Source organism: Pelophylax lessonae (genome assembly GCF_965119305.1).
Source record: "Pelophylax lessonae genome assembly, chromosome: 8".
Lineage (NCBI taxonomy): Eukaryota > Metazoa > Chordata > Amphibia > Anura > Ranidae > Pelophylax > Pelophylax lessonae.
The window spans coordinates 296,969,852-296,995,293 of NC_138775.1; the positions used below are offsets into that span (position 1 = coordinate 296,969,852).

The 25,442-nt window shown below is 46.6% G+C and overlaps 1 protein-coding gene across 1 annotated transcript in view; it reads left to right on the top strand.

Annotated features, from left to right (window-relative positions):
• The window catches only part of TOE1 (target of EGR1, exonuclease), a 48,333-nt gene extending 27,720 nt beyond the window's left edge, over window positions 1-20,613 (top strand). The window contains exons 6-8 of the mRNA XM_082265943.1: window positions 8,270-8,529; window positions 11,386-11,557; window positions 19,600-20,613. Of these exons, the coding sequence (XP_082122069.1) occupies window positions 8,270-8,529; window positions 11,386-11,557; window positions 19,600-20,553 (1,386 nt within the window). The 3' untranslated portion in view covers window positions 20,554-20,613. The remainder of the gene's footprint in view (window positions 1-8,269; window positions 8,530-11,385; window positions 11,558-19,599) is intronic.
• Window positions 20,614-25,442: the final 4,829 nt, after the last annotated feature.

Consider the following 25,442-nt stretch of genomic DNA (forward strand, 5'->3'; position numbering starts at 1 on the left):
ACCACCTTCGGGTTATGTTACCTCCGCAGGAGCAGGACTAGACAGGAAATTAAAAAGCTCTGGCCACACCCCAGGGGCAGTCCCAGAGGGTATATCCTCTCTCTCTCTGCCTCAGCAAATCAGTTATTTTCTGTCTAGTTAGGAGTAAGGACCTAGATACCTTGCTGGGATCTTAGGTCCTGGCAAGAATTTTTTCTTAAAGGATTTTTTTTTAGACAGCTTTTTTCTCCAGTGTTCCTGTGAGATCTTCAAGCAAGAAAGCTGAACTGGGCGACGGGCTGGATGTTGAGATCCGGTGGTCACCCCAGTTCAGCCTACGAGCGCGTGCAGGCCATAGCTCCGCGCTGGGTCGGCCGCGACAAAGTCCCATTAAAGGACTGTCCACGCGAGTTAAACGTCTCGCCGAAATGCCAAAGACCATGAGTCACGGCGTCCGTATCGGTCGACAGCCCTCCCGCCCCGGTGGAGAGGGGTACTGTCAGGAGTTGGTGCCCGCCTGGTTCCGGTATGGTGAGTAGTATGTTCCCCCTTTCCCCCTGACGGGTGTTGTGGTGAAAGCGGGCCCCTCTCTGTATGGTAAGATAGAGTCCCTTTCTATCCTACAACATGACACAGATCCTCCTACTTTGAGTGTGATTTTATGTGTGCAAAAAGCCAGGAGGCTTGGTTTGGGAGCTAACAATCTAATTGTATACATGTCTTAAAGATGTAATCTGTGGCATTCTGGGAATCTTATGGGTTAAGAATAAGCTACCTACCAGTGAGAAGCCACGGACATGTAGACTGCCTTCCTAATCAGATCTCCAGCTATTAGCAGGCCTCCCGAACGGCCATGCGGTCCGCCAGGGCCGGTACCGCCAACCACGCCATATCCCCATGCAGTGAGAGTGTTGTGTGCCCTGCAGCACACCGCTATTCAGTACAGGCCGCCGCCATTTTTTTTGCTGGATCGCACGAGCCGCCATTTTGGCGGAGCCTCGTGTCTCCAGCATGGGGGCGGCCATGTTTGAGGTGATCCTAACACCTCGTGGAGCTTGGGGGAGGCGCCGGAAGGCGTGCAGAGGGGCGGAGCCGCCTCCTTTCTTCCTGGGCAGCCAGCCAAAAGACTTCCTGTTTGTTAAGACAGCGCTGTAACCTGTTGCAGTTAAACTCTGAGCATCAAGTGGTGAGCCTGGGGGTCTATCTCTCTCTCTCTCTCGATCGATAGGGATCCCTAGCAGGTAACACTAAGGGGCTTTTGTGGCGCTGGGGGTCGAAAAAAAAAAAAAAAAAAAAAAAAAAAAAAAAGTTTTATTTTTGAATTATATTATCCAGGAAGTAACTGGAATTATCATGGACCCTGCCACACATATTCCCCCACCTGTTTCCCTCGAGGGGGCCACGGGACCCGCCGGTGCACAGAGTATAGAGTCATTTACAGCAATTTTGGAGTCTATGGTGGCTCGGGTGGAGGCGGCCTGTCAGGGACGGGGGTCAAGGAAGCGACCCCCGCCTACCCCTATACTATCTGACACCTCTGACTCAGATTCAGAGGTGGTCACGGCAGTTGCAGGTTCCTCTGCAAGGGCTGTTATCCCAGGTAAAGCCCCCTCAGACAGTGAGGAGGACGCTTCTTCTCCCGCTATAATTCAGGAAGAAGCATTGGTGGACGCACTAGTTGTGGCAGTGCAGGAAACCTTAAAACTTGAGGCTTTACCGGCAGAGGCAACTGAAACAGAGATTCCTTTTGGTACTAATAAGCCCATCAAAACGGTGAAGGCTTTTCCTGTACCTAAATGTTTCGGTAATCAGATTAAAGGAGAATGGGAGCATTCTAAACGTACCTTTACTATTTCCAAGCGTATTGCTAGACGCTATCCGTTTGAGGAATCCATCATTAAGAAATGGACGGTACCACCAGTGGTGGATCCACCTATTTCCAGGCTGAATAAAGCCACGGTTATCCCAGTGGAGGACACTTCGTCCTTTAAGGATCCGGTGGATCGAAAGATGGAAGCAGAGTCCCGCACTATCTTTTCTCTGATAGGGTCAGCTTTTAGACCAGTAATTGTTATTGGTCTAGTTTCCCAGACACTTACGGAATGGGCGAAAATGGTACGCCAAGATCTTAGGGGAAAAGATATTCCCCAGGAGACATCTGATTTGATGGAACAGATTATACAAGGGCTACGGTTTATCTGTGACGCAGCCTTGGACACTACTCCCTTATTAGGGCATGCATCTAAGACAGCGGTGATCCTCAGACGTGTGCTGTGGTTAAAATGCTGGTCAGCTGACCTAGGTTCCTAGAAGACCTTGACAAATCTCCCCTTTCAGGGGAATCGTCTATTTGGGGCCAACCTAGATGAAATCATTAAGGATGCCACTGGGGGCAAGAGCACTTTTTTGCCACAGGCTGCTAAAGCTAAGGGACCTCGCAACAAGCGAGGACCTTTCTTTACCGCCCATAAAGGGCGCCCGGCTGGTACTAGCGGGAAAGGCAAGACTCCTCCAGGAGGGTTCAAGAAGGGCTGGTCGGACAAGCAAAGGACCAACCCAGCTAAACCCGAAGCAAAGGAGTACACAGCCTGAAGGTGCGCCCCCACCCGGTTTCAGGGTGGGGGGACGTTTTCACCGGTATTCAGGACATTAGATCGAGCATCAACCACTACTACCGGTGCGATTCTTCCCTTCCAACATTTAAGTACTACAGGAAGCGGTTATTACCGTTCCCTGAATAGATCTTTTCCTTTACCTTTTCCTAAGATTAGTCCCGATACCTCACAGGAATCGGATCTGGTTGACCAGATAGGCCAAGTAGCCTCTAGTCTTCGGTCTAGAGGACTTCGGTCCCTGAGGTTCAACCAGAAAAGATCACCTTTCCTGATAACAATCAGGTATCTGATAAATGTGTGGGAACAGAAAACGACCAGACTTTCTCGGATGGTCGGGGCCAGATACCTCTAGGGACGCCTGGTTCAGATCCAGTCAGCGCCAGTGGTCCTAGAAATTCTAGGCTGGCCTCCTCTAGCCGGCCTGGCCGACTTGGACATGTTAGTCGTAGACGTTCCGTGGGAACTTCGTCTCAGGGAGTGTCTGTGGTCTCAAGGACCAATTTACCATCATGCTTTACAGTCGCTGGGTTTAATGGCCTGGCCATTGAGACCCAAGTACTGAAGGACAGAGGTTTGTCAGCTTCAGTCATTCCTACCCTTATTAAAGCAAGGAAAGCGACTTCCAGCAAAGTCTATTATCACACATGGAAAACTTATATTGCGTGGTGCGAATCTTTAGGATTTCCTCCACGTACCTATTCGGTGACTCGAATATTGGCCTTTTTGCAACAAGGGGTTGAGCAGAAGCTAGCCTTGAGCACCATCAAGGGTCAAGTTTCAGCATTAGCAATCTTCTTTCAGAAGCCTTTAGCTACCAAATCCTTGGTGCGGAATTTCATCCAGGGGGTGCGGCACCTGGCTCCTCCAGTCCGCGCGCCCTTACCGCCCTGGGATCTTAATTTGGTTTTGTCGGTTCTACAGAAACCTCCCTTTGAAAACATCAGGGAGATTCCCTTGCTTACTTTATCCCAGAAGGTGGCCTTCTTGGTGGCTATTACTTCTGCTCGCAGGGTGTCAGAACTGGCTGCATTATCATGCCAGTCACCATACCTAGTGATTCATAGGGATAAGGTAGTACTTCATCCTAAGCCATCTTTTCTTCCCAAGGTGGTTTCAGATTTTCATCTGAATGAAGATATTGTACTACCTTCCTTGTGTCCTCAGCCCAAGCATCATTGGGAACATGCGTTGCATTCCTTAGATGTGGTTCGGGCAATCAGGGTATACCTGAAAGCTACGGAATCATTCCGTAAGACGGATTCACTTTTTGTGATCACGGATGGCCCCAGAAAGGGTTTGCCTGCATCTGCCGCGACCATTGCCAAATGGATTAGACAAACGGTGGTACAGGCTTATTCTATTAAGGGTCAGAGTCCTCCGTTCCCTGTTAGGGCGCACTCCACTCGAGCGCTCAGTACTTCCTGGGCCTTTCGCCATCAGGCGTCAGTGGTCCAGGTATGTAAGGCGGCCACCTGGTCGTCGGTACATACCTTTACAAAATTCTATAAAATTGATGTGACGGCATCGGCGGATGCCTCATTTGGCCGCAAGGTTTTGCAGGCCGCAATTTGAGGAGACCGGTGGTCTACCTCGAGGGTTTTTTTCTGTTTGAAAATTTTTTTGTTGAGTCTCATCATTAAGGATGAGCATTGTAAACTTCTAGTTGGCACCGGTTGGGCCTTCTAGATTGGGATTTGATTTCCATTTTCCCACCCCTCAGTTGTGATACTGCTCTGGGACGTCCCGAAGGTGGTGTATCACCGAGGACTACGTCTGTCGATGAGCGCTAGAGAAAAATGGATTTTTGTAAAATCTTACCGTAAAATCCTTTTCTCTTAGCTCATCGACAGACGTAGTCCCCGCCCCTCTGTTTTGGAGTTGGGTTGGGTTAAATTCTCTAAGCACTGCTTTTTCACATAACTGATTTGCTGAGGCAGAGAGAGAGAGGATATACCCTCTGGGACTGCCCCTAGGGTGTGGCCAGAGCTTTTTAATTTCCTGTCTAGTCCTGCTCCTGCGGAGGTAACATAACCCGAAGGTGCTGTATCACCGAGGACTACGTCTGTCGATGAGCTAAGAGAAAAGGATTTTACGGTAAGATTTTACAAAAATCCATTTATTAAAAATATGAGTACAATAAAATAAATATTGTATATGTAATCAATTCATCAATGCCTAAAAATATATATTATACGTATAGTCTATTTATTCTCATAGTAGTTCTTCCCGTTCTTCATATACAGGCAATCTCATAGGGATGTGTGAGAGTAATAATATTTAAGCAGAAAGAAGAATCCATATAAAAAACTTCACTCATTTATTTATTTAAAAACAGTTATAACACTCACATTTTACAAGCGTCTACCCGACACTCCGGATGAAAAGCGTTTTCATACGAATATAACCTCATCACCTCTGGCCGTGCTCTGGAGCCGCGAGTACGAGTTTGGCATGCGCGGTGGTGTCCGGCATCCTAGCTCCATTAGCTGGTTTATCATTTTACCAGCCCAGCCCCCTCATCTGGTGAGTGAGTTTGGGGCGATCGGTGGAAGGATTACACAGAAGTTGCACAACGTTTTATGCACTTTTTGCACTTTTTAAACAATTCACTTGGGACGTCACAGAATATACGACATTGGTTATCAACTTTTGAACACTTTATTAGGATGTTTTCCCTTGGATTCACAATATATGTATAATATATATTTTTAAGTATTGATGCAATAATAGATTTTTTTTACATATACAATATTTATTTTATTGTACTCATATTTTTTATATAGTGTTGATTTAACGTTTTGGTTAACTACTTTAAGACTGGAAGGATTTTCCCCCTTATTGACCAGGGCCTATTTTGCGATTCGGCACTGACAATTGCGCGGTCGTGCGACGCTGTACACAAACAAAATTTACGTCTTTTTTCCCCACAAATAGAGTTTTCTTTTGGTGATATTTGATCACCTGTGCTATTTTTTTTTTTTTTTTTGCGCTATAAACAAAAAAAGAGCGAAAAAAAAACAATATTTTTCACATTCTGCTATATAACATTCCCCCCAAAAAAAAATTTAAAAATCAAAATTTTTTAACATTTGAGGCCAATTTGTTTTCTGCTACATATTTTTGGTAAAAAAAATTGCAATAAGCGTATTTTGATTGGTTTGCGCAAAAGTTATCGCATCTACTAACTACGGGAAAGATTTATGTCATTTTTATTGTTTTTTTTTTTTTTTTACTAGTAATGGCTGCGATCTGCGATTTTTTTTTTTTTTTTTTTTATTTGTTTTGGGACTGCGACATTGCAGCAGACAGATCGGACCCCTAACTGACATTTTTCACACTTTTGGGGGTACCAGTGACATTACTACATTAATCAGTGCTAAAAATATGCACTGTCACTGTAATAATGACACTGGCAGGGAAGGGGTTAACCCTGTGGGTGATCAAGGGGTTAAATGTGAGCCTAGGGGAGTGATTCTAACTGTGGGGGGGGGGGGGTGGCTTGTGAAATGACCATAGAGATCTGTGGTCCTATATAGAAGTATCACATGATCTCTGTGATCATTCCAAAGAGAAGTACGTTCAGCTGTGTTTACAACATCCGACCGTCCTCTCTCAGCGGGGAGCGATCGCGGGTGTCAGGCGGCAATCGGAGCCGCCTGCCCGCTGCATTGGCTTCCCCGCTGACGAGGACCTACATCGTTTTTGCCTGTAGGGGCCGGCCTGCCGCAGTAAATATGGCGTAAGCAGTCAGCAAGTGGTTCATCACTTTGTTGCACGAGCACCTTAGGTAGAAAGATGACATTTATACTAACTGGGGGAAGAATAAACATGCGCTGATTTATTTTTCTATTTACCTCTGATGTTGGACAACCTACAGACAATTAGCAGCAGTTTGTAGCGACTCCTTTGTAGTGGTATACAATCGATATCCTTGGTGCCAGATCTTTCCATTTATAAAGTGATCCAGCACAAGGAGGCTGCTTTGCCGCCGTACATCCTCATGATGCGGTCAGCAAATGTTTAATCTCTTGCCTCTGACGTAACGCGTATGTGCAGTGGCAAAGAGGGTGGACTTTAACGCCCACATGCCACACATGAGCGTCTATGGGTGACAGAGATTTCTGTGCTGAGAGCGCTCCTAGCACAGAGACCGAACTTTCAAAGACCGCTCTCCATCTGTACGAATGATCAGGAACCAGTGAGACCAGTTGCTGATCATGTGAACTCTGTAACAACCAATCACAGTTGTCACATAACCAGGCAGATCTTCCCGCTCCCCTGAGTGTATGAGCCCAGTTAAAGAAACGCCCAGGCGGTCTGATTATGTCCGGATTTCTGTGCTAAAAGCGGTACTTTGATTTGCATAGAAATCTGTTTTATTTTTTAAAACTCGCCTTTCCCTGCGATCCCCCGCCGTCCTCTAGCTCTGTGCTCGGCCGATGCCGGCACCTGTCTTCCGGTTCCCTTCCCTGCGAGCGTTGCGACGCAGGGGGGTGGAACCGGCAGCAATTTCAAAAATGTAAATGCACCAAATGAGATGATAGAAAGCTGTGATCCTAATGGATTACATTGTATCATCCCATTTCACCACAGGATTTCACCTGGTGACTTTTCCAGTGCCCTGCTTGTGATTTTCCAGTGCTTTGTGCCTGGAAAATAGAGAACGACCATGGCGTCCAAAAAGCGTTCTTTTTGAGCAAAAGCCCTGGAAAACGGCGACAGCGAAACGGAGTTACTTGAAGAACTGAGCGATAGCGATTGGTGGGAAAATTCGTCATCGGGTACGGAAAGTGACGCCAGTGACGATTCTGATGTCTCTTTCTGGCACATCGATCCGTTGGAAATTCTGAAGAATCATTTGATATTCTTCCCAAATTCCACAACTATGTGCCAGAAAGAGACATCAGAATCGTCGCTGTCCTCCCTTTCCATACCTGATGATGACTTTTCCCACCAATCGCTATCGCTCAGTTCTTCAAGTAACTCAGTTTCACTGTCGCTGTTTTCCAGTTCGTCTAAAAGCGCTTTCTCGCAAAAAGAACGCTTTTTGTACGCCATGGTCATTCTCTATTTTCTAGGCACAAAGCACTGGAAAATCACAGGCAGGGCACTGGAAAAGTCACCAGGTGAGATCCTGTGGTGAAATGGGATGATACAGTGTAATCCGTTAGGATCACAGCTTTCTATCATCTCATTTGGTGTATTTACATTTTTGAATTTGCCGCCGGTTCCACCCCCCCTGCGTCGCAACGCCCGTAGGGAAGGAAACAGGTGCCGGCATTGGCCGAGTACAGAGCGGGAGGACGGCGGGGGGAGGACGGCTGGGGAATCGCAGGGAAGGGAACCGGAAGACAGGTGCCAGCATTGGCCGAGCACAGAGCGGGGAGAGAGTGTGAGGACGGTGGGGGATCGCAGGGAAGGTGAGTGTGAATCTGGGGTAATCCCGATTGTGGCTCAGGGGTTACCGCTTTTGGTACTGAAAGTTAACCCTGAGCCACACTCGGGAATACCGCCAGGGAGATTAAAGAAACGCCGGAGAGGAGTTAACACTGAGAAAGTAAAGGTTTGCTTGTTGTATTGGTATGAAATCAGAAATATTGGATGTCCTGGTAAGGTGTGATTTGTATCTGCGACAGATCGCTATATAATAATAAATCTCCTCTTTGACCATGCAGAGCGATGAGCGGCGCCTGCAGAGTGTCCGCACCCTGTTCCTGGAGCTGCTGCAGGCCCGCAAGCCTCTCATCCTCCACAACGGCCTGATAGATCTGGCTTTCCTCTATCAGTCCTTCTACGCTCAGCTCCCCGAGAAGATAATGAACTTCGTGGCCGACCTCTCAGAAATGTTCCCGGCCGGCATCTACGACACCAAATACGCCTCGGAGTTTGAGACACGCTTCACCGCCTCTTACCTGGAGTACGCCTATAAGAAATGGTAAGCCTCAGATTCTGTCAACAAACTTCTCTGTTTTAAGTAGTTTTATTGGTGTTGGGGGGTGGGGGTGCCTCGTCACCTGTCAAACACCAATGAAAAGTGATCTGAGCATAGATTTGCTTTTCAGAGGAGCGGCAGCCCTTGCTGCTAGTGTGAACAGCCCTGTAGGCTAAATCTTCACATTCCAGGGTCAGAACTTTGTTCGTTTGAAACTTGAGGCATGTCACTGCACAGAATAACACTTGTCAGTAGTGTAAGAACTGACACTTCCTGTGAAGAAACTATATACCCCACAATCCCTGGGTCTCTCTCTAGTGCTCTGCCGATGAGAGCTGATTAATTGAATCTGAAACCGACACAAGCAGGTGGAGCAGTTAACAGATAGAGCATTGCGCAGTCTTCTAGCACATTCGCACACCCACATTTGTGATACAACACAGAGGAAACGATGAGGTGTTGATTGGAAGTTGCCTGTCCCTTTATAGAATAGGGACAAGCTAAGTCAGGGATATGCAAACTGTGGCCCTCCAGATGTTTGAGAACTACAAGTCCCATGATGCATAGCAAGACTCTGACAGCCACAAGCATGACACCCAGAGGCAGAGGCATGATGGGACTTGTAGTTTTGCAACAGCTGGAGGGCCACAGTTTGCATATCCCTGAGCTAGGTGAATGAATACGTGGACATAGGGAAGATCGATCAGCCATGACCCTACCAACTGCAACCACAACTTGTTAGTCCATCATTACAAGGTAAGGAAACCAGCAACGCAGGAAACAGAACTACACCAATGAGGAGTTATAATAAAAACATCCAATAGTGTACAATGCCCATAACCACTTGCCAACTGCAATACATTTATATACGTTGCGGTTGGCAAGTGGTTTACCGGGGTATGGCTGAAGCTATCAAACATAACCCCAGTATATATATATATATTTTTTTTTTTTTCAGTCGGCGTCTGGCTTTCTCGTGAAAGTGGTCGGAGCAGCTCATTAGCCACTCGATTGCTTTTAGAAGCGGCGCTCGCCAGTGTTTCTCGGGCTTACCATTCTTACCGGAGCGCCCGAAAAATGATCGGACGGCTGGTCACAGAGGCGCACAAAAACCACATCGTCTTTGATTGCCTCTATGGCCTTGGAGGACCGGAGTGACGTCATGACATCACTGAATCTAGGGCGGAAGTAAACACTTTTTCTCTATCATTCATCAACAGACGCAGCTTTGCTTAATCATAGACTATAGGGTTATGCTCCTCCCACTAGGCACTAGGCAGAAAAAAACTTGTACACGTCTATAGGGGCTGTCCCAGCAGGCATAACCCCTCAGGCTCTGCTATGCTCAAACAGTTTGTTCTGCCTAGTGTTAGGGATAGGACCTAGTTCCCTGCTGGGACTTCGGTCTTAGCTGTAACAGGGAAAGTTTTGTGATTTTTTTTTTTATTATTTTTTTCTAGTTAGTTCCTGAGGACCAAGATCCAGAGGAACTATAAGCAACAGCCGGCTGGTATTCGCACTGGATAATATAGATCCTTAAGGTCTCCCAGCCTGGCCTGCGAGCGTGAGCAGGTTAAAGTCCAGAGCTAGGCCTCGTCACGACAGTCCCCCGATGGATGGGGACAAGCCTGCGAGTGGATCTTCTCAACGGGACGCAGACGACCTGGAACGCCCTGAGTCGCAGCCTCCCTTTGGCTAACAGCACCCCCATCCCGGGTGGGAGCGGATCTGTTTCGGAGTGGTGTCTGCCTTGTAGTGTGGTATGGTGAGGTTCGTTGTTTCGGGGGAGCTCCAGTTGTTTCTGGTTGAGCTCTGTTTTACCTGGTTGGCTACGTTTGGCCATTGGGGCATTCAGGTTTTTTTGTTCCTGTCTTGTTCTCACCCCTCATGTTTTTTACTGCTTTGGGATAACCCTATAGTCTATGATTAAGCAGAGCTGCGCCTGTCGATGAACGACAGAGAAAACTGGATTTTTGTTAGAACTAACCGTAAAATCCTTTTCTCTGAAGTTCATCGACAGACGCAGCACCCTCTCTTTTTTGAGTTATGGGGTCTTTTTCTGTCACTGCTTGCAACGCAACTCTTTTTGGTATAGCAAAGCCTGAGGGGTTACGCCTGCTGGGACAGCTCCTATAGGCGTGTACAAGTTTTTTTCCGCCTAGTGCCTATCCTTAGTGGGAGGAGCATAACCCTATAGTCTATGATTAAGCAGAGCTGCGTCTGCCAATGAAGGATTTTACGGTAATCTATTTTTTTTTTTTTGATCTTTTGCTTTTAAAGGTAAAGGCGGGATTTGGGGCTTTTTGAGGGCCGGTCATCTCTATTTTTATTACAAGGGATGTTTACAGGGATAGTGTAAAAATAAAATTAGAAAAGAAAAATAGCGCCCCCCCCCCCCCCCATCCCTCTGTGGTCGTGCACAGAAATGAACGCATACGTAGGTCGCGCACACATATGTAAACGGTGTTCGCACCACATGTGAGGAATCGCCGCGAACATTAGAGCGAGAGCAACATTTCTAGCGCTAGACCTCACTGTAGCTCTAAACTGATAACCTGTAAAAATATTTTAAAGCATCTCCTATGGAGATTTTGAAGTACCGTAGTTTGATGCCATGACATGTTCGGTTTCTATTTAGTCGGTGAAATATCATCTTTTACATTTTATATAAAATAAAAAAAAATTGGGGTATATATTGTTTTTTTATTTTAATTCATTAAAGTGTATTTTTTCCCAAAAAAATTGGGTTTAAAAACCACTGCGCAAATACCGTGTGACATAAAAAATTACAACGACCGCATTCTACCTCAGGATTCCTGACCCTTTGTAAACCTTGGAACGTTGTTTTCTGTCTTGCAGCAAGCGTGAGAACGGTCGGAGAATGGACTCGAGCACCAACCACCTCTCTATAGAGTTCTGTCACTATTCCGCCAGCATGTCGGCGTACGTGGACTACCGCCTGTGCTCCCTCCCCGACCAGGAACCCGCCAGCTCAGCCACAGACGACCCGCACATCTGCGAGAGGTTCTCTGTAAGTGAACTCCGGGGGATTCTCGTGGTCAATGCAGCTCAAATTTGTTTTCTCCTGGCTGGATTGTGAATCTTTGGAAGTATGTTATTATTATAGTTGTAGGGATGGGGCTTTTGGCTAAGATCAAGTGTAGTATCTGTTCTTATCAGTGTTGGTATGGAACCGGAAGGTTAGTATCGGTGGTGGCCGAAGTTAACCGGGGCGCTCTGGGCGTAACTGGAGGACCGGAGTAGGCCAAACCAGAGAAAGCCGGATGGTTTCATTGCCTTCCTGATTTGAAGGGAGCGAGAAAACTGGATCTGTGGCCAGTTAGTACTGCTCCTGGATGTGATTGGTAAGGAACGGCGGATGGCGGTGGGAGGGCCTTTCCTCCTGGGTTGAATCTGGCCTTGCAAAAGGCTTGTCCCCAGTTGAAGGCAGGCTCACCCTAAGCTGTCTAAAGTTCTGATGCCTCCTGGTAGGATAGGGCTACACTCGGTTTGGCCTTAGGGCCGGGGTAGAAAAAGCCCGTAGTGTATGTGCCCCTGGGGTGGCAGCCCAGGGGTGCCTTAATTCTCACTGGTGAGGGGCAGCTCGCCTTGAGTTTTTCGGCACCATGGTCACTGCACCATACACTTTTTTAAGCACCTGCCTCTTGGGCAAGGCCTTTTGGCTTCGACCAGAGGAATTTTTATTCCGGCCGGAAGGCCTGCCCTTGTATTTTCACAAGGGCACTAATTCACCTCTCCACTTCCCCCTCCCCACCTTTTTGTTTGTGTGTGTTTTTTTCTTTGTAGTTTGTCACTTTCTATCACCTTTTTTTCACTTCACGACTTGTAGGGTGTGGGTCCTCGGGCCCAGCCTTGAGCCTTGGGAGGGGGTCGATATGGCCTTTTGGCTTAGTCCGCCCTCTCTCATGGGGTCTCCCTTCGGGGAGCCCCACTTAGTACTCGGTGGGGGCTGTTTCTGCAGTCCCCCTGAAGAACGGGGTCAGTCTGGTTTCGGCCAGACAGACCATGAGTACCTTAAATCCCTGTCAGGAGTCTTGCGCCCCGGGGGATCGAGGTTCGGGTCCTACCTCTTCGAAAGCGAAGACCATTTGTGTTCGCACACCCTGTGCACTTTTTGTGTTCCTCACGTTTGTGTGTGTGCACTTTTTTATGCACCGGGTGAAGTCTTTTGAGTGTGTTTCAAGAAAAAAAAAAAAAGTTGTAGGGATGGGGCTAAGCTGTTCATGTTTCAATGTCTGCTGGTGGGGATAGGCTGCACTGGTCGTTGCCAAAGGCCGGGACCGAAAAAAGCCCGTGGTGTACGTGTCCCTGGGGTGGCAGCCCAGGGGTGCCGTAATTCTCATTGGTGAGGCGCAATTCACTTTTGAGTTTTTGGCACCTTGGTCACTGCACCATCACACTTTTTTTGCACCTGCCTCTTGGGGCGGGCCTTTTGGCCAGGACCAGAGGATTTTTTTATTCCTGGCCGGGGGGCCTGTCAAGGTCCTGCACTTTGACACTACCCAGCACTTCTCCACTTCCCTTTCCCCACTCTTTTTTTCTTTGTTGTGTGTCACGTTTGTCCCTTTTTTGGTTGTCACTGCACGACAAGTATGGCGTAGGTCTTTGGGCCTGCCCTGAACGTCCTGGGAGGGGGTGGATATGGCCTTCTGGCTTAGTTCGCCCACTCTCATGGGATCTCCCTTCGGGGGAGCCCCACCAAGTACTCGGGGTGGGCTGTTTCGGCAGTCCCCCTGGAGAACGGGGTCTGCCTGGTTTCGGCTGGGCAGGCCATAGTGAGTACCTCAGTCCCTGTCGGGAGTCTTGCACCCCGGGGGATCAGGGTTAGGGCCCTTCCTCTTTGGAGGAGGGCTATGTGTACGCCTTGTGCACTTTTTGTGTGTCTCACGTTTTGCGTGTGTGCGCTTTTTTAACCACATCCATACCGGCGCATAGTAATATGACGCCGGCAGGATGGCTTTACCGTTCCGGGCGGCCGTCATATGACGTCCGCCCGCTTTAGCTGCTACTGCGCGCCCCCGGGGGCGCGCAGCGCGGCGATCGGGGGTGAGGCTCGTCCCTCAGACATAGCCCATCCCTGATCAAGGTAAACAGCCAATAGAAATTGGCTGTTTACCATGTGATCGGCTGTGTCAGTCACAGCCGATCACATGAGCGGCTCCTGCACGAGCCGCTCGTTCTCTCTGCAATGCGCGCCCCCGGGGGCGCGCAGAGCAGCGATCGGGGACGAGGCTCGTCCCTCGGACAGAGTCGATCCCCGATCTAGGTAAAGAGCCAATGAAATTGGCTCTTTACCACGTGACCGGCTGTGTCCAATCACAGCCGGTCACAAATGTCAACAGAGAACACGGTAACTAGCTGTCACCGTGTTCTCCTCCTCACACACTGATCCTGTGTGAGGAAGAGAGTGTGGTAACAGCTAGTTACCAAATACAGTGCACCCCAAACACACTGATTGCCCCCCCCCCCCCCCCCAATAAAGAGTACCTGTCACTAGCCCATCAAAGTACCCGAGTACCTGTCACCAGCCCATCAGGTACTCTGATGACAGGTACTCGGGTACTCTGATGACGGGTACTCGGGTACTCTGATGACGGGTACTCGGGTACTCTGATGACGGGTACTCGGGTACTCTGATGACGGGTACTCGGGTACTCTGATGATGGGTACTCGGGTACTCTGATGACAGGTACGCAGGTACTCTGATGACAGGTACTCGGATACTCTGATGACAGGTACTCGGGTACTCTGATGAAAGGTACTCGGGTACTCTGATGAAAGGTACTCGGGTACTCTGATGATGGGTACTCGGGTACTCTGATGACGGATACTCGGGTATTCTGATGACAGGTACTCGGATACTTTGATTACCTGTCAACGGAGTACCTGTCATCAGAGTACCTGAGTACCTGTCATCAGAGTACCCGAGTACCCATCATCAGAGTACCCGAGTACCTTTCATCAGAGTACCCGAGTACCTGTCATCAGAGTACCCGAGTACCTGTCATCAGAGTACCTGCGTACCTGAATACCTTCCACCTGCTCATCAGAGTACCTGACGCCTGAAGTACCCGAGTACTTGCCGCCTGCTCATCATTACCCATCACTACTCATCAGTACTCATCAGTACCTATCACGTATCAGTACTGATCATCAGTACCCATCAGTACAGTATCACCTATCAGTATCAGTACTACTCATCAGTACCTATCACCTGCCTGTCACCTGCCCATCAGAGTACCCGAGTACCTGTCACCTGCCTATCGGAGTACCCGAGTACCTGCCACCTACTCATCAGTACCAGAGTACCTGTCACCTGCCTGTCACCTGCCCAACAAAGTACCCGAGTACCTGTCACCCTTCATACAGCCACCATGTCCAAGTCCAAAAAGGTTTATATACGTCCTCCGTTTAAACCTAAATACCGGTGTTATGGCAGCAGATAGCTGCCATAACCCTGGTATTTTTTTAAACGCTGGACGGTTGGCTTTCCGATAAGGGTGGTCCCAGCGGCGGATTCGCGCCCCCCCCCCCCTCCCGACGCGTTCCGGTCCTTTTCCCCGCTTACCGGACCCACCGACAGCGGGGAAAACGATCCGGTCCCGGATCCTCACAGACAGGATGTCGAGTGAGGGCAAGCTTGCCCTCACTTGACTCTATGGTCTTGGAGGACCGGAGCTACGGAAAATGTTGTTGCCTAGCAACCGGTTTAAATGTCCTTTTTTTTTTTTTTTTTTTTTTTTCATTTTATATAATAATTTTTTTTTTTTTTTTTTTTTTTTCTATCTTTTAGTGTACTTGTGAGATCTGAGGACTTTTTGACCCCAGATCTCACAAAAAGAGGTCCTGTCGTGCCTTTTTCTATTACTAGTAATGTTTACATTTCTTGTAATAGAAATAAAAATGATCAATTTTTTTATTTTTTGTTAAACGGTGTAAAAATAAAAAATAATAAATAAAATAAATAGTAAAAAAAAAAAAAAAAAAAAATTAAAGTGCCCTGTCCCCGTTAGCTCGCGCGCAGAAGCGACGCATGTGGAAACCCCGCCCACATATGTAAATGGTGTTCAAACCACGCATGTGAGGTATCGCCGCGATCGTTAGAGCAAGGGGAATAATTTGAGCCCTAGACCTCCTCTGTAACTCAAAGGTGGCAACCTGTAGAAATTTTTAAATTGTCGCCTATGGGGATTTTTAAGTACCAAAGTTTGTCGCCATTCCGTGAGCGTGCGCAATTTTGAAACATGACATGTTGGGTATCTATTTACTCGGCGTAACATTATTTTTCACATTATGGAAAAAAATTGGGCTAACTTTACTGGTTTCTTATTTTTTAATTAAAAAAAGTGAATTTTTTCCAAAAAAAATGCGTTTGGAAGACCGCTGCGCAAATACGGTGTGATAAAAAATATTGCAATAATCTCCACTTTAATCTCTAGGGTCTCTGCTAAAAAAAAATATATAATGTTTGGGGGTTCTAAGCAGTTTTCTAGCAAAACAACTGATTTTAGCTTGTAAACACCAAATGTCAAAAATAGGCCTAGGCAAGTGGGCTAGGATGCATGATGGTGCTCCTTGGATGTTAGGCCCCTCTATATGGCTAGGCTGTGAAAAAGTCTCACACATGTGGTATTGCCATACTCAGGAGGAGTGGCAGAATGTATTTTGGGGTGTCATTTTTGCTGTGTACATGCTATGTGTTAGGAATATCCTATAAATTGACAACTTTGTGTAAAAAAAAAAAGTTTTTATTTTTTTCCCACATTTTCCAAAAACTTGTGGAAAAAAATGATATGTTCAAAGGACCCATATTGCCTCATAGAATATACGTTGGAGTGTTTGCTTTCCAAAATGGGGTCATTTTGTGGACTTTTCCATTGTATTGGTGCTCTAGGGCCTTGAAAAGTGTGATAGGTAGTAAGAAAGTTTTATGTGTATTTATGCTCCTAGAACCCCTGAATGTGCTTCTTGGACGTGGAGTCTCTTTTTGTGGCCAGGCTGTGTAAAAGGCTCACACATGTGGTATCACCATACTCAGAAGGAGTAACAGAATGAATTTTGGGGTGTCATTTTTGCTGTGTACATACTATGTGTTAGAAATAGCTTATAAATTGACAACGTTTTGGGAAAAAAAAGAAAAAAAATTTTTTTTCTTCATTTTCCCAAGAATTGTGGGAAAAAATTATAACTTCAAAAAACTCACCATGCCTCTTACTAAATACCTTGGACTGTCTACTTTACAAAAAGGGGTCATTTGGGGGGTATTTGTACTGTCCTGACATTTCAGGGCCTCAAGAAAGGAGATAGGCAGTCAGTACATCTGGTGTGATCAATTTTCAGTAATTGGTACCATGGCTTCTAGACTCAATAACTTTCACACAGACTAAATAATATACACTAATTTGGGTTAATTTTACCAGAGATATGTAGCAGTATAAATTTTGGCCCAAATGTATGAAGAAAAATTAATTTTTTGCAAAATTGTATAATAGAAACTAAAAAAAAGTGTTTTTTTTTCAAAATTTTTGCTCTTTTTTTGCTTATATCACGAAGAAAAAAAAACCCAGTTGTGATCAAATACCACCAAAAGAAAGCTCTATTTGTGTGAAAAAAATGATAAAAATTTTGTTTGGTTACAGTGTAGCATGACTGAGCAATTGTCATTCAAAGTGTGAGAGTGCTGAAAGCTGAAAATTGGTCTGGGAAGGAAGGGGGTCTAACTGCTCTGTATGGAAGTGGTTAAGCACCGGGTGTTAGTCTTTGAGTGTGTTCACACACCATGGGCTTTAATAAAAAAAATAAAGTTGTAGGGATGTGGCTTGCCTGGTCTGGCCGAAGTCCGGAACCTGAAAAAAAGCCCATGGTGTATGTGCCCCTGGGGTGGCAACCCCGGGGTGCCTTAATTCTCACAGGTGGGGGAGCTCATCTTGAGTGTCACTACACCTACACACTTTTTTCACAGCTGCCTCTAGGGCTGGACCTTTTGGCCGGGACCAGAGGAATTTTTTATTCCTGGCCGAAGGGTCGGTCAAGGTCTTGCAGTTTGTCACTATGCACTTCTCCACTTCCCTTTCCCCACTTTTTCGTTTGTGTTGTTTTCTTTGTAGTTTGTCACTCTGCACTTTTTAAAAAGTAGGTGTAGCGCTAAACACATATCAAACAGCCAGTGTCCATATCCAAGGGAGAAAGACAGAACCAAAAAGGGTGTCCAAATATTCATATAGTGAAAATCTTCTGTAAGTAGTGGAGGAATCGTCACCAGCACCCAATCATAAAGCCTCTTAGCAGACCGTATTGATCCTCATTACAAAGGTCAATATAAGGCAGGATCTCCTATATGTAGCTGGTATGATCATAGGGTTCTCCCAACAGTCACACCGTAGTTCCTCTCTAGGTGCCAGATGATGTCCTCAAACCATACAGAAAGAGACACCTCTCATAGTGTAGTATGTCCAAAATAGTTTAATAAAAAAGATAGCAACTTACATTTTAAAATCGTACATCAAACGCGATATGTTGGCGTTTTTACATCCACACCGCCGGTTGACAACCAACAAGATGGCCGCCGCCTCCTCTGCTTGTGTATATGTCACGCGTCGTTGGCTCCTCCCTACGCGTTTCGTCATTAGGGGACGTCATCAGGGGGTGTCGCCCTCCACTACTTACACAAGATTTTCACTATATGAATATTTGGATACCCTTTTTGGTCCTGTCTTTCTCCCTTGGATAAGGACACTGGCTGTTTATGTGTTTAGCACTACACCTACTTTTTATTGCTTTATTGATCTGATATTCAGGATCTTGTGTTGACTGCTTATATGGGTTTATGGAGATGAATTGAGGTTGGCGCAGTATATTATTACATTTACTATCTTACTTTTTCACATGATTAGTAGGGTGTGGTTCCTCGGGCCTACCTTGAATGTCTTGGGAGGGGGTGGATATGGCCTTTTGGCTTAGTTCGCCCTCTCTCATGGGGTCTCCCTTCGGGGGAGCCCCACCTAGTACTTGGGGTGAGCTGTTTCAGCAGTCCTCCCAGAGAATGGGGTTTGCCTGGTTTCAGCCAGGCGAACCAGTGAGTACCTCAGTCCCTATCAGGAGTCTTGCACCCCAAGGGATCACGGTCAGGTTCTGTCCTCCTCGGAGGTGGACCATTCGCACTCCCTGTGCACTTTTTGTGTCTCTCACGTTTGCGGGTGTGCACTTTTTTATGCACCAGGTGCTAGTCTGAGTGTGTTTCACACACCACAGGCTTTAAAGGAAGTTGTACAGATTTACATTGGAAATGGTTTCCCCCTTTAACCACTTCAACCCCGGAAGGATTTACCCCCATAATGACCAGGCCATTTTTTGCGATTCTGCACTGCGTTACTTTAACTGACAATTGCACGGTCGTGTGACGCTGTACCCAAATAAGATTGATGTCCTTTTTTTCCCACAAATAGAGCTTTCTTTTGGTGGTATTCGATCACCTCTGCGGTTTTTATTTTTTTGCACTATAAACAAAAAAAGCAACAATTCTGAAAAAAATATATAAATTTTTTTTTCACATTCTATATAACATTCCCAATACAAAAAAAAATCAAATTTTTTTCATCATTTTAGGCCAATTTGTATTATGCTACATATTTTTGGTAAAAAAAAATCCCAATAAGTGTATATTGATTGGTTTGTGCAAAAGTTATTACGTCTACAAACTAGGGGAAAGATTTGTCATTTTTATTTATTTATTTTTTTACTAGTAATGGCGGCGAACAGCAATTTTTAGCGGGATTGCGGCGGACAGATCGGACCCCTAGCTGACATTCATGGGGGGGGGGGGCAGTGACATTACTACAGTGATCAGTACTAAAAATATGCACTGTTACTGTAATGACACTGGCAGGGAAGGAGTTAACACCAGGGGTGTTCAAAGGGTTAAATGTGTCTCTAGGGGGTGCTTTCTAACTGTGGGGGATGGGCTTGCTGGATGAACACCGAGACCTGTGAAAAAAAAAATACCATGCTGATTGTGATCCTATCCTCATGTGTAACATGTCCAATGTATTGCAGGCGTACGGCTGGTGCCCCAACGGGCCGAAGTGCGTTCTCTCCCACAACATTGACCTGATCATTGATGAAGATGAGAAGGGAAAATCGGACAAGAAGAGGAGGAGACGGAAGAGGAAAAAGGCCGCAGCACAAGGAGAAGAGACCCATGAAGAGGTGAGCATGGAACCTCCTTCTAGAAAGCCCATGGTGGACCCTTCTGATACCCCAGAGCAAGAGGATCAGAAGGAAGAGGAACACATAGTGAGCATGGAACCCCCTTGTAGAAAGCCCATGGTGGAACCTTCTGATACCCCAGAGCAAGAGGAGCAGAAGGAAGAACACATAGTGAGCATGGAACCCCCTTGTAGAAAGCCCAGGGTGAACCCTTCTGATACCTCGGAGAAAGAGGAAGAGAAGAAAGAGGAACTCATAGTGAGCATAGAACTCCCTTGTAGCAAACCCTTAATGGACCCTTCTGATACCCCAGAAGAAGAGGAGAAAGGACCGGAAAACATGGAGACTGAGAAAGGAGACTGCTTGATGGAGGAAACCCTTATGGGCCAATCAGAGATGAAGGACGTGCCCATACAGAGAGTATTGTCCAATCAGAGTGGAGACCACAACGGACCTCCAGCGACTGTAGACTCAGAATTGTTGCTAAAAGACAATCAGCCAAGCAATATCATTGAAGGGGGTCACCATGTACCGCCCCCTAAGCGGAAAACCCCCAGCACGTCTGACGCGGGAACCCACAGAGCCGGCTTTGACGCCTTCATGACCGGATACATTCTGGCTTACGTGTGGATGCTGAAGAGAGGAGATGGCGCCGCCGCCACCACCTGCCTCCCGGACTGCCAAAATAAAATTTATCTCAGCGGGAAGAACGTTCCTCTGCAGATCATCAAAAGTGTCTTCGCCAAATGCTCCCGCGCCCACATGCAGAAAATTAAACTCATCGCCACCCATGACGCCTAATGAGCCGCCATCTTTAATGGGCAGCGGGCAGGGATCAAACTTTATAGAGAGAATTTTGCTGACTTATTTGTTCCTGGTATGTACAGACACCAGGTGTGAAGCCCGGTGGTCTATTCTCTGTATTCCAGAGTATCTCCATCAGCACTGAAATCCCATCAGAAGTTTCCCAGTCTCACTGGAGTGCAGCAGTTGCACGCAAGGCCAATTTCACACTTGTGCGACTTGTCCTGCGATTTGGGACTGCAGAGTTGCATGACAAGTCGTACTCCATGATTTCCAATGAGTACCGTTCATATCTGTGCGTTTTCAAGGGGGTCTCTGCACTACTTTGGGCCAATTTGAATGCATTTTGAGGGCCATAGCAATAGGCATAGTCCAGGCAAAATTGTGCGACTTTTAGGGTCGCATAGGCGTGAAAGGGGCCTAACTTCAAGAAAAAGCTGGCGGCACACCAGTTAAAATTCAGTACAGATTATTATATTTAATATTCTGGTTGAGCAAACACACTGGGGTGGATTTACTAAAACTGAAGCGTGCAAAATCTGGTGCGGCTCAGCATAGAAACCAATCGGCTTCCAGGTTTTATTGTCAAAGCTTAATGGAACAAGCGGAAGTTAGAAGCTGATTGGCTGCCTTGCACAGCTGCACCAGATTCTGAGTGCACTAATCTCCCCCACTGGGACCACCTCCTCCGACGCGTTTCATCTTAGCAATCATCTTTTGGATTCAATACATTGGAGGAGGAGGTAACAAAGTTACACCCGGGTTGAAATCTACCAGAGTGCCGTCAGCTGTTTCTTTCTAGAAGCACTGACAATTCAGGGTTATGGGGCGAGCCCCTGCCTGGCTACTGGCACTTAGCTTGGAGGGTGACGATATTAAAATCTTAGTTTAAAAATAAAAATAGTAATGCAAGGCAAAGTACGTAGTCCCAATGCAATGTGTGCCACGAGCTGCTGGCTCCTGCATTAGTAGAAATCTTCCTCCTCCAATCAGCACAATCTTCCATTACGACAGGGGTTAATAGAGCCGAGAGACCAGTCCTATGCAGTCATTAAGAGTTCTGACTGTGCCCGCCCTTTACCGTCCCAATCTCCATTCACAGCAGCTGGACTACAGCTTATATCGGTGAAAAACAATCTATGAATGGAGGATGGGTGGATGAATGACAGGTCTCCCTCCTCCATTCATAGGTTGGTATAGTATGGGAGGCGGGCATAGTCAGCCTTCTTGCTGCACTGGAAGATTACAGTGGCGGGAGTAGGAGGGAAAGGGGGGGGCGATCATCGGCGGAGGATTTCAACGAAAACAGGAGCCAGTAGCACAAGGGACACATTGCATTGATAGTAAGCTCCGCCCCTTATGCTGATTTATTTATTTTTTTAAATAATTTTAATGGCTAGTGGTCGGTGAACACACTTCTGGTCATATTTCACATGGGAGAGGAAATGGAGCTCCAACAGCTTTCATAGCTTCAGAAAGCGGCGAGTAGCAATCCAGAACAGCCAATCAGAATTGTCCACGCTGCTGAGTACAGAGAGCATTGTTTTATGGAATGAGCCCAGTGCTGGTTCTGCATGTTGGTGATGGGGGTGGCGATCATTGGTGGAGAGGGGTTAAACCAGTATTTCTCAACTCCGGTCCTCAGGGCACACTAACAGGCCAGATTTTAAGTATTACCTTGGGGAGATGCAGACTAGAATACTGCAATCACTGAGCTGCAAATGATATCACCTGGGATGTATTTCAGTTTTCTTGCAAACCTGGCCTGTTAGTGTGCCCTGAGGACCGGAGTTGAGAAACACTGGGTTAAACTATAGTAATAGGCAGTGACAGGTCCTCTTTATGGGGGGATCTGGGGACCCCACCTCTGCACTTCAAAGTATTCAAAACTCCATCATCTGCATTTTTGAATACTGAGGATTTTTTAGAATCAGCGCTGTTGGCTGCCAAGTAAACTGGAAGTGACGTTGCTTCCGGGTTACTACATCAGTGGGACGGGAGACCCGGGTGGAGGGGCGGGAAGGGGGGACGTCCCCTCCCACTGCTTGTGATAACGGCCGAGCAGCTATTTGGTTGTTCTCATATGAAAGCCGACCGCTGGCTCTAAAAACCAAAAAAATGTCCAGAGCACTAAGTGTAATTTCTGTCTGCTGCTTCCTTCCTCTGAGATCTGCATAAGTCTCCTCCCTTTTATCTGCATGAGTCTCCTTCCCCCTCCTTTCTCTATCTGCATAAGTCTCCTCCCCCCTCCTGTCTCTATCTGCATAAGTCTCCTCCCTCCTCCTTTCTCTATCTGCATACGTCTCCTCCCCCCTCCTTTCTGCATACGTCTCCTCCCTCCTCCTGTCTTTATCTGCATAAGTCTCCTCCCCCCGCCATTCTCTATCTGCATACGTCTCCTCCCTCCTCCTTTCTCTATCTGCATACGTCTCCTCCCTTCTCCTTTCTCTATCTGCATACGTCTCCTCCCTTCTCCTTTCTCTATCTGCATACGTCTCCTCCCTTCTCCTTTCTCTATCTGCATACGTCTCCTCCCCCCTCCTTTCTCTATCTGCATACGTCTCCTCCCTTCTCCTTTCTCTATCTGCATACGTCTCCTCCCTTCTCCTTTCTCTATCTGCATACGTCTCCTCCCTTCTCCTGTCTTTATCTGCATAAGTCTCCTCCCCCCGCCATTCTCTATCTGCATACGTCTCCTCCCTCCTCCTTTCTCTATCTGCATACGTCTCCTCCCTCCTCCTTTCTCTATCTGCATAAGTCTCCTCCCTCCTCCTCCCTCCTCCTTTCTCTATCTGCATACGTCTCCTCCCCCCTCCTTTCTGCATACGTCTCCTCCCTCCCTCCTGTCTTTATCTGCATAAGTCTCCTCCCCCCGCCATTCTCTATCTGCATACGTCTCCTCCCCCCTCCTTTCTGCATACGTCTCCTCCCTCCTCCTGTCTTTATCTGCATAAGTCTCCACCCCCCGCCATTCTCTATCTGCATACGTCTCTTACCTCCTCCTTTCTGTATCTGCATACGTCTCCTCCCTTCTCCTTTCTCTATCTGCATACGTCTCCTCCCTCCTCTTGTCTCTATCTGCATAAGTCTCCTCCCTCCTCCTTTCTCTATCTGCATAAGTCTCCTCCCCCTTCTTCTACTATCTGCATGAGTCCCCCCCCCCCCCCCTCCTCTGCTATCTGCATGAGTGTACAGGAAACCCCCGCTCCATCGCGGTTCAGTTTTTGCGGTCCCGGTATATTGCGGTTTTTTTTGTAATGTTGTTTTACTAATTAAATCATTAAAAATGAAATATTTTTGTGTTTTCCATAGCTCTTGCTATGTCTCTCAGTATCTTTTATGTGTTTAAATGAGTTTCTATTGTTTTAAAAGTGTGTTTAAAGACCTTTAAAATGCTTTTACACGTACAGTGACAGTAAAAAAACATGCCTACAATGCATTTTAATAGAGTTTTTCTATTTCGCGGATTTTCACTTTTCATGGCTGGGTCCGGAACGTAACCCCCGCAATGGAGGGGGGTTTACTGTACTCCCCCCCTTCCTCTGCTATCTGCAGGAGTCTCCTCCCCCTCTTTCCTCTTTTATCTACAGTAGTCACTTCTGACAACTTTTTCCTGACAGGAAGGGGTAAACAGTGACAAGGGAGGAGCTCCAGCACACAGCCTGTGATGGACAGCCTCAGCTCTGTTCCTGTGTGTTGTGTGAAAGGGGAGGAGGGGGGTGTGTCTCTTCCCTCCAATCAGCTCCCCTCACTGACCTCTGCATACTGTAATTACAGCTCTCTGACCGCTCAGACAAGCAATAAAATTCAGCACGTTGAAAGGATGCAGAGAAGGCTGCAGATAATGGCTGAGGAATTTCTGGCATTCGCCACTTGAGCTCTGGAAGATTTACCCCCCTTCATGACCAGTCACATTTTTTGCTATTCAGCACTGTGCTGCTGTAACTGGAAATTGCGCAGTCATGCAACACTGTACCCAAATAAAATGTATAAGTTTTTTTCCACAAAAAAGAGCTTTCTTTTGGTGGTATTTGATCATCCCTGCGGTTTTTATTTTTTGCGCTATAAAAGAAAAAAATAAACATTTTGAAGAAAAAATATATATATATTTATTACTTTCTGCTATAACGCATATCCAATAAAAAAAAATTAAAAAAATCAAATTTCTTCATAAGTTTAGGCTAATATGTATTCTACATATTTTTGGTTAAAAAAAAAAATTCCCAATAGGCGCATATTGATTGGTTTATGCAAAATATATAGTGTCTACAAACTATAGTATATATATATATATATTGGAATTTCTACTTTTTGCTTTTTTTTTTTTCTCTTCATACTGGTAATGCGATCAGTGCCGTATTGTGGGACTGCGATATTGCGGTGAACATTCTGACACTTTGCGGGAACCAGTGACACTAATACAGTGATCAGTGCTAAAAATATGCACGGTCACTGTACTAATGACACTGGCTGGGAAAGGGTTAAACATAGGGCAATCAAAGGTTTATATGTGTGCCTAGCCAGTGTTTGTATATACTATGTGTGGTGTATTTACTAAGGGATGTGCTTTGCAGGGAAACAAAATCCACCACATCCCCGCTGTGAGGGCTGAGCTCCATCCTGTGTCTCTCCTCGCTGATCAGCGGGTGCCGGTGGACATTCATTGGCCGGCACCCGCTGATCATCTTGTGCTGTCTAATCACAGCACAGCCGCGGAAGTGGCAGATCACGTACTAGGTACTCTGCCGGCGTACTTCTATGTGAGGCAGTTAATGTGGTGCAACAAGCAGGGTTCCATCACTCTGTGTATCTGAGAAGGTTCTGATTGGCTGCTGTGGATTGCTGCATTGTAAGCACACGGAGCAAAATGTATAATGTGCTGATTC